We start from the raw sequence: 10007 nt of genomic DNA, 5'->3' as shown, positions 1-10007 counted from the left end.
GTTTCTACTCTCCATCTTAACAGATGGTCCCAGAGTGAACCATGGGGAGCTGGTAGTGAGAGAACAACATTGCCCATTCCAGTGTATCGAATAGACATGGACCATGTATTGGTCTTGGTGTTCCTAATTAGATTTTTCACCTACTGGAGGACTCCTGAAAGATAAGGGTAGAGCGGGAGATGACAGAGGTCCTTTTGGTCATATTTGCACCTTGTGACTCCAAGACAATAGGGGAACTGCTTGCCAGATAAAAAGCAGATTCATTCCTCCCCACTGGCTCTGATGAAGAGTAATTTGCATGCTGTCTGTAACACCACTGGTCAGAGGGAATTGGTTTCCCATCTAAGGCAGAACACTCTTAAATCCTTTGCCATTTCCACTGCTATCCATTTGATTTTAATTAAAGCACTGCCATGAATTATAAAAGAGCAGATCTTCAAAGCCATTAATTACAGCCCCCTTGGTGTCTTTGTGCTAACATTATAATGACAAGTGGGGTGGGGAAAAATACACAGTCTATCAACATGCAGTACGGGAGATGGCAGCTAGAACTACCCAAGCAGAACTATTATTCTGACATCCTTGGCATTGGGCTTTCTGATTGGGAGAGGAGGCACATCTCCTGTGAATATGGGCAGACCTGCAAGGGGGATTCGTTCAGTCTGAGAATGGCACCTGCCTGTATGGAGCACCTCTTTGGAAATGGGTCAATCCATGACAGGGATGGGCTCACCTGAGTATTTGGGTTTTCCTCAGTTTTTCATTTTTCCACCAGTCTTCAGTTCTCCATATTTCCATATCAATTTGCAATTTTTAAAGTCCTCATGAAAATTCACCAGCATTTTATTGGGGATTTCTCCCTATGTATAGCTTTTTTTTACAAAACAATTTCCCCTAAAAAATACATTTTAATAAGTTGTATTCATCAACATATGCATTTTACCCTAATATATACTTTCTTGGGAGGGCGGCAGCTGGAAAACTATGTTGCAAAATTCAGAGAAGCACGAATTTTGTGTTTTCCATCCTATTAAACTGACAACAGGTACTACACTTGATCTTAGCCAAAAGGCCGAGAAGTGATGTGTTTTCCATTCTAATATTGATTCGGTAGCTGCAAATTGTTGCTGTTGTTGTTACCCACTCTTCCTATCAAAGGAGCCCAAGGCAGCAAACAACAAACAATTAAAACATCTTTTTTAAAAAAATAATTTTTAACTGGGAAAGTTCTTGACTTAAAAGGCTTGTCTTCAGTAGGTACTAAACATACAACAGTGATGGTGCCTGTCTAATATTCAGTAGAAGGCATTCCAAAGGTGCCACAGTGCTACAGACCTAATTCCTACACTGTGTGGAGCAGACCTCCTGATAAGATGCAAGGGGCCCTCAGCAGCAGAGCAGAGTGGTGGATCATTATCATATATTTATTTATACTCCACCTTTTCCGCTGACAGGGACTCAAAGCAGCTTACAAATAAAAATGAGAACAGCTTAAATATACGAACAGGATGTATTGGGGTGAGAAAATCCTTCAGCTATTGGGCAAGTATTCAGATGAATTAGGCAGGTCCTCCATTAATTGTGAACTGAATCAAATTCCCTCCCCAGTTCCGTAATCCGTATGCATCTTTGCAGAATGAATCTGTGGAAGCAGGAAAGTCAAATAAGACCACATTTGGAGTTTCACTGCTGGGAGTGGCAAGTGGGGAGAGCACAAGAGTGCTCAGCAGTGCCGGATTTATGTATAGGCTAAGTAGGATGAAGCCTAGGGCCTCTGAATCTAGGGGGCCTTGCCAGCCTGCCCACTTCCCAGCAGGCAACCTCCCCCTCCCAAAATTGCAAACCCAAGACTTCATGCAAGGGCAGGGCAACTTATGCTAGCCAGTGGGGCCCAACTTTAGTTTAGTTTTTTGTTGTTGTTGTTTTGTAGGGTGCCAGTTCACAGCCAAAGTCTGCAAAATCTTAGAGATATAAATAAAATCCATCTAGATTGTTCTAGTGCGGGGGGGGGGGGCCCTTAGGAGCGGCACGCAGGGCCCAATTTGGCCAAATTGCTCCAATTGTGTTAAGGTCAGCCCTGATCAGACTGGACAAGCCCTGTACCTTCTAGTTCCCTGGTGTCACTATTCAGAGTACTATTCAAGGACTTGTTATGGAAATAAAGGGGGGTGCTTATTGGAAATCAGTTCTGTCATCTCTCCCCCCCAAACCCCGGGGACGATGAACCCAGCCACCTTTTATTCACAGTCGCATAATCACTACATTACAGCATGGCCATAAACCTGTACATTCAACCACTGAAATACACACCCAATACGTAGCAATGGAGATTTATGTTACTGCATTATGGATGGACACTGTGATTTATTAATGGACTCTGTATTTTTGGAATTACCTAAGAGCCACCAAGAGGGAGCTCTAGAATCTGACAACTAACCAATCGGGTACTGCCAAACAGTGACCCCTATTGCTGAAAGCAGGTAACCAGCAGAAAACGCTTCAGCTCAGCCTTTGCACTGTTGACTGAGTACCCCCTGCTGTGCAGATAATGGAGAAAGCTCTAAAAATGCTTTTGCAGTTTATCAAAACTATCCAGCAGTATCAAGTTACAGGAAAACTGGTGTTATTAGCAGTAATCCTTCTAGTTGGTTAATTGGTTCGGCAACTTCCATGGACATGACATGTAATGCTAATTATTTTCCCCAAGAGTTAAATGATAACAAATCAGAGGCAGCTACAGTTGCAAATGGCAGCAAAATATCTGTGAAAGGAAGAGGAGCAAATTTCCTCAAGTGTGTTGCAGGTAGAAATACTGTTTGTAATGAAGTGAGAGCAGTAGTTTACTTACTTGAATTAACAAATAATAAAGTTTTGAGAATTTATATTCTAGATTAAAACTGATTACTTAATTGAGAAGGAGATTGTAAGAAAAACACTGGAGCCTAATTTCAATAGTAGAGTGCCTGGTATCTGGTGGGCAGACCAAAGCACTCGTTAGGAGAGCTATGAGATTCAGGTGAGGGTCAAATGCCTTGTCAATCCCAGCAGGTATATAAGAGGCCTGCGGTGAAGACAACAATCAAAGTGATTCCCTTTATGGGTGAGTGCATGAGTTAGAGCTAGGTTTGTGGCCAAGGCAGTTAAAGCATCCCTCCACTTAGGCAGAGGTTAAGGCCCAGGCCTTATTTTAAGTATAACATTACAAGTTCATTTTCCTAAGAAATAATGCTTATTCCACAAAATGTCCTTTAGAAGAGAAATTGTGAATTACAGAATTTTAAATCCCCATCATCATTGCCTTCACTCAATTTTGTTTATAACATTCTTTCATTTTCTTTTAGTTGTGAGGGTGGGGGAGGGGGAGGTGCCTCACAAGTGGAGTAGCCTAAGGCCTCTCTTCATCTAAATCTGGCCCTGGTGCTCAGGTTCTGTTTTTAGGCCATAGGTATCTGGCTGGCCCTGTGAGAATAGCATCCCTGGTCACCCAATGGTCAATCTAACTCAGCTGCCACTAGATCTACAGGTCTTAGGGATAGATGAGTGCCATACAGCTGCTGCACAAGATCCTTTAACTGGCACTTAGCATCTAGGACCAGCATAAGAACATAATGACTCCATCTAGTCCAGAATTCTCTTCTCCCAGTGATTACCAGATGCCCGTGAGAGGCACAAGGAGGCTATGGGCACAGCATCTTCCACTTATGATCCCCTGCATCTGGCATTCAGAGACATGTTGTCTCCAGTACTGGAAGTAATATACAGCCATGATGACAAGCAGCCATTGAGAGTCTTGACCTCCGTGAATTTCAGAACCCCAATCATGGCTAATTATCCAGTAAGTCCCTGGTCTTAAGTTCTGCTCTAAGGCATTCAGAAATTTAAGGACATCCTGAACACACTTATCCTACTCCCTGTGGATCGTTGGTATCCTTCGTCCAGCTCCGACTCAAGGAAGGGAGCAAAATTCATATCCTTGGTATGACTCTCCTTCAGTCGGAAGCCACAACTCAAGGGACATTTTACCAGTGTGGCTGGGCCCAGCCAGCCTTGTTACCCAGTCTCAGGAATGCTGCTTAAGCCCCCCTCTGTATTCATCTCATAAACAAACATATGATTCCTTCAGCAATGCATCTGAGCTGAAACTTTACCCAAGTTGTAGTATGGAAAGGCATAAACTGGTCCGTCAACTCTTGTCTCTTCTTCTTTTCACTGTTCAAAGAGGGATCTGTCTGTTACTACCTTAAAATCTTAGCAAAACACACATCTGGTAACTGCCCCTTCTCTTCTCTCCCCCCCCCTTCATGTTTCCACTGGTTTTTCAGACTTCCTCTTGCGGTGATTTGGAGACTGCGCATCTGGATTTCTTAAACATACAAAGGAATTGCTGGAGCAAGCAAAAGCAGAGAGAGCCCTGAGGAAAGTTAAGATGTGTTGATAAGCAGCTGATGGGACCTTGCAACTCAAGACACTGACAGTGCCAAGCTCTTTACGAAGACAGGGCTTCAGGGAAATAATACAAATCGAAGCAAAATGAAGATGCACATCTCCTTCAGCTTTGCTGGTTGCATGCTTAAAATCCTGTTGATCCACATCTCCATTTTTCACCCAGCCTCAGCCCCACCACCACCAACTTTGAGGGTTTCAGAAGACGTACCAGGCAGAGAACTGATCCCATCACCCATCATAAAGTTTCCAGGGGACATTTCTCCAAAAACTGACAAAGAACTGGCATTGGTAAGTATGTATTGTTTGTTTGTTTGTTTGTTTGTCCCACCCCACTTATTTCCCTTTGAATAATATTTTGCAATGTCTGTCTTTCTAATTCTCTGATTCTCTGTAACCCAATAGCTGCTGCTTTCCATCTCTGAGGTTCCTGGGTGGGGAATAGGAGCTGGCAAAATTATCAGCTTTCAAAATGTTGAAGCAAGCTCTGTTTCCCCTCATAAAACTTTTAAAGTCAGGCCAGAAGTCTGTATTTTTGAATGGCTGCCCTCTGCCTCTGCAAGCAAAGTTCATCAAATTGCTGAAGATTTAACAGGGGAAGGGGGGTGGCAGAATTTTATAGAAAGTAAACAGAGGTGTTTTTTTAAAAAAATGTTTATGAAGCATAGCTTAAGTATAGCCTGAAAGACAATTACTGTACACAGGTGGCTTTGTTTTTTAGCAGATATAATGACTAGTCTCGACCAAGATCTGCTTGAAGCAGTAACTGCCCCTTGAAGCTATTCTCAAACTATGTTTTATCACCATTTCTGAAGCTGCACTGAAAAAGTTTGGGAGGATGTCTGCTCTTAGACATTATAGCTAGTTACAGATTTATTTTGTCTGTGTTTATTTGATCTGTCATAAAAACCAACCTTATAGAAATGAAGATTTTAGGAAAAAGGGAACCATGACATGTGCAATGCAATCTGATGCATTGAACTGAATTGTGCTCCATGGGGCTTACTCACAAGTAGATATAGTATCACAGCCTATCAGGGTAACCCTATGGATGTTTACATGGAAGGAATCCCATTGATCTCAGTGGGGCTTACACCCTAGTACTAAATGTATCTTAGGCTGCAAGTCAGAGGGGTGCAGTGGTTAGAATGTCAAAATAGGACCTGGGAAACCAGGGTTCAAATCCACACTTGGTCATGAATCTCTCTGGGGCAGCTGCTGCCTCTCAGCCTAACCTATCTCCTAGGGTTGTTGTTGGGAGAAAGAACCATGTATGACACCTGGAGCTCCTTGGAGAAAAGATGGAATAGAAATGCAATCAACCCATCTTTACAAGGGTGTAAGCCCCATTGAGTGTAATGGGACTTCCTCCTGAGACAGCATGCAAAGGTCTGTGCAGTTAGGGCAGGAATAGCCAATGTGGTACCATCCAGATGTTGCTGATCTCCCACCTCATCTTTCACTATTGACCATGCTGGCTAGGGCTGATGGGTATTGGGCCCCATCTGTACCATACATTTAAATAACTATCCTACAACTTTAAAGAGTCAAATATTTTCAGGCTCTAGATTGGCCCCACCCAGCCAGGCTGGTAACTGAGCTGTGCTAAGGAAAGGTCAGCATAAGGGCTTCCTGTTCAGGCTGGGACTTTGTCCGAGCAACAGGCTGTCTTCACCCTGGTGTGTTTCTGTGAATCCTTTGGCTCCAATTTCCTGGCTCTTCTTCAGACTCCTCAAAATGCTGGGTCGATTTGGGCTGCCTGAGCCCAAGCCCAGACACCATCACCACACAAATTGGCTTGAGTTTGTTTGGGATTCAGGCATTGGCTAAATCTGGTGCACAGCACATTCCCTTGTGGGCAGGCTTCCAGGAGCCACATGCCAGGGTCAAGGAAGATCAGGGGCAAAAGTGAGTAGTACAATCAATGTGACTCTTACCTTCATACAGCTAGGTACATTCCAGTCATGCAAAAGTCAGTGTTTGCTACACCCACCCACATCACCTCTCCATCCAGGCATGATCATGCAATTCAGGCCAGGCTAAAGCACTGGAGGAGACTAAAGAGCACTGCTGTTGAGGGGTGTGGCTTTGGGCATGGCTGTCCCATCCTTGAGGAAGATACCCCAGGACATAGAATCTGCAGGCACCCACCCCTTGTCACTTCCAGGGCCCCACAAAATTGTGTGGAAGCCTATGGAAGATCTTGTGTGGCTCTCTTGTGATCTTCCTGGAACCTGCAACCTCACAACCCTGGTAAGTGAGGCTTTGGCAGGGATGGCAAGCAGGGGTGAGAAGTGTGTGCACAGGGCAGCACCTTCCCATTTCTCCTCAGGATGTGAAATGGGAGGTGCTACCACTGGCTTTGGGAGAAGATACAGCTTAAGTAAGCCCTGGAGTTGGTAGCCAACACTGTCTCCTGTGAAAGTGAGTTCCATAGTTCTTCACTGAGTGAAGAAATGCTTTCTTTGGGTACGGAAGTACTGTTGTTGAGCTATGGGCCCATCCAGACTGGGGGTGGTTGTTTTTCGCAGATGTATTCTACAATATGTCATTGACACAATAAAAGTGCATCAGTGGGGGATTTATACTAGGTAGCCCACAGACATCATTTTGCTTTATTTGTTGTTCTGCAATGCTTCCCCATTGTTGCCATTTGGTGGGACACACTTGCATGCTAGTGCAACTAAATTGGGATGAAACCACAACAACCCTAGTAACAGGATTTCAGTAGGAGGTTATAGGGTCGGGGAGAGAGGGGGTTTATTGGTTTGTTTTCTACTTGTTCTTATTTGTATTATATATCTTCTAGGGGGTTTTCTTGTATTTTTATGTTGTGAATCCCCCTAAGATTCACTGATAAAGGGTGGTATACACATTTAATAAATAAAATAATAATAATAATAATAATAATAATATAGGATATGCTGTGAAGCAGCATGTCCATGCCAAAACTTTTGCAGACACAAATGATATTGAGAGCAGGACCACGTATAATTACCCCAAGACCTTCATAAGCACCAACCATCATGGTGATGACCAAAGTGTATCTGGATGAACCCTACATAAGTCAACGTTGGCTGGAGTTGCTGGGAGTTGCAGTCCAAAACATTTGTGAGGCAATTTGCAAGGCATCAAGGTGGAGAAGGCTGGTGGAAAGCACAAAACCTAGCTTAGTGTTTGGGAGGTGGCTTTGGTAGTGCAACACAACAGAGTTTTTTTGGACAAGTCTGGAATGCGAATCCCATAGCAAGTAGCTGTCTATTTGTTTAAGGAAGGGAGCATCTGGAGGGGACCACATCGATTGCTTCTGGCTTATGTTATAAAGCCAAGAAAAACATTACTGGGTGGTGGGCAGGGAGTAACACTGTTATTCTGGCAACTGTTTGAAAAACAGAAGAATCCAGCCAGGCAAGCTTCCCCCCTCCTTCCCCTGGTGAATTGGCATGGCAACTCTAATCCCACCCACACTGTGATTAGCGGGCTGTTGCCCTGATATTATCAGTGACTCGATTAAGGTGCAGAAAAGGACAGACAAAATGCTCAGAGGGATGGGACACCTTCTGTACTTGGAGAGGCTAACAGCACAATCCTATGCAGGTCTACTTAGAAGGACATCTGAGTATGGGGAAGGGCTGTAGCTCAGTGGCATAGCATCTGCTCTGCATGCAGAAAGTCTCCAGTTCAGTCTCTGGCATCTCCAGGCAGGGATGGGAGAGACTGCCTGCCTGGAACTCTGGGGAGCTGATGCTACTCCATGTAGACAATACTGAGCTGGACTGACCAATGGTCTGACTCAAGACTCAGCTATACAGCTGCAAATAAAATGTTTTAAGTGTGTTGTAAAGTGCTTTATACAAATGTGACACTAGATGGCAGTGCTGAGCTATGACAAATTCAATATATTTTTCAAAATGTTTTCAAAATGTTTTTTAATACAGTGGTACCTCGGGTTACAGACGCTTCAGGTTACATACGCTTCAGGTTACAGACTCCGCTAACCCAGAAATAGTACCTCGGGTTAAGAACTTTGTTTCAGGATGAGAACAGAAATTGTGCAGTGGCAGCGCAGTGGCAGCAGGAGGCCTCATTAGCTAAAGTGGTGCTTCAGGTTAAGTACAGTTCCAGGTTAAGAACGGACCTCAGGAACGAATTAAGTACGAGGTACCACTGTATGTGTCTAGATTCTACCTCAGTATAAGGCAGCATTATTTGCTCCTATCTTCAGCTGTACTGAGTGGGCTTACTCTCACATAAGTGTGTATTGGGTTGCAGCTTAAAGTATCTGGAACTTTCAAGTTTAGGCTGGGGTGGGTGGGTTGGTGGAGAGAGAAATCCACTCAGTTTCACATTTTAATGCAAACCTACCTAATGTGAAATACAAGCCAGTGCACAAAATGCAGTTATATTTTGAAATTATGTGGTGCGGTTCTCGGGCTGAAAACCATGCACAGATGGTGGAGAGCTGTACAAATATGCATGGGTTCTTGAAAATAATGTACCAAATGTGTTGTAGGGAGAAATTGCCTGCAAAAAGGTGAGAGATTGGGAAAGTGCATATTAAAGTGCATATTAGCAGGGATGTGCACGAAAATGTGGTTAAATAAACATATAAAAATGGGATACACACACACACACACACACACACACACACACACACACACACACACTGATATAGAATTGAGGCAAACTGAGCCCAACAACTTCTGGAGGGCACCAGCTTAGCTACATCTGCTGTCGGTTTTTGAAATCTGCATGAGCATCATCAAGCATGAGCAATAATTCTGACCCCTATTTTCCCCTCAGGCTAATGGGATTGCAGACTAGGCCCAGCCCTGTTTAGACTCCCAGGCCCTGTTAACTACTCCCCTCGCCACCACACTTTTCACCTACCATCACCTGTACTTAGACCTTGAATGTTAGTTACATTCATTTAAATGCTTTGCTAGTGACAAGTACAACTGAAAGTGTCCATTGTGTCCAAAACCCTTGCAAACATGTCCACAATTCATTGTTCCTTTAGAAATATTTACCAGCTCACCTATTCACACATTTTCATTATGTGTGTGTGTATGTGTGTAACAGCTTAGCAATTCCCATCTACAAAAGCTGCCCTCACTGGTCACCTTGAAATAATTCCTTCTCACCACTGGTGAGTCATCCAAACTTCATCGAAATCCTGTTGTGACTGATTGTGCTGTTGTTTTTTTTCTTTTTGGTTGAAGCAATACCTCAACAAGTATTATGGGTGCCCGCAAGACAACTGCAACCTCATGGTGCTGAAAGATACCTTGAAGAAAATGCAGAAATTCTTTGGGCTTCCTGAAACTGGAGAACTGGACCAAAACACCATAGATACAATGAAGAAACCCCGTTGCGGCAATCCAGATGTGGCCAATTATAATTTCTTCCCGAGAAAACCAAAATGGGAGAAAAATCTCGTCACATACAGGTATGCATGCATACTATCAGGCAAAACATTCCATGTTAGGGTGCAATCTTAACCTCACTTATCTGGGAGCAAGTCCCATTGAGTAGAGAGGCATCATACCTTGGTTTTCCTAAGA

At 43.7% G+C, this 10007-nt stretch overlaps 1 protein-coding gene across 2 annotated transcripts in view; it reads left to right on the top strand.

Annotated features, from left to right (window-relative positions):
• Positions 1-4327: 4327 nt before the first annotated feature.
• The window catches only part of MMP2 (matrix metallopeptidase 2), a 30668-nt gene continuing 24988 nt past the window's right edge, over positions 4328-10007 (top strand). For both annotated transcript variants that reach the window (XR_014528542.1, XM_083513637.1), the window contains exons 1-2: positions 4328-4734; positions 9666-9892. Coding sequence is in view for 1 of the 2 variants with exons in the window: in XM_083513637.1 (XP_083369763.1) it covers positions 4531-4734; positions 9666-9892 (431 nt within the window). In the remaining variant the exon portion in view is untranslated. The remainder of the gene's footprint in view (positions 4735-9665; positions 9893-10007) is intronic.

This window comes from Podarcis liolepis (assembly GCF_965112155.1).
Source record: "Podarcis liolepis genome assembly, chromosome: 7".
Classification (NCBI taxonomy): domain Eukaryota; kingdom Metazoa; phylum Chordata; class Lepidosauria; order Squamata; family Lacertidae; genus Podarcis; species Podarcis liolepis.
Note: the sequence above shows the minus strand (reverse complement) of the source record. Positions and strands in the feature narration are given on the sequence as shown.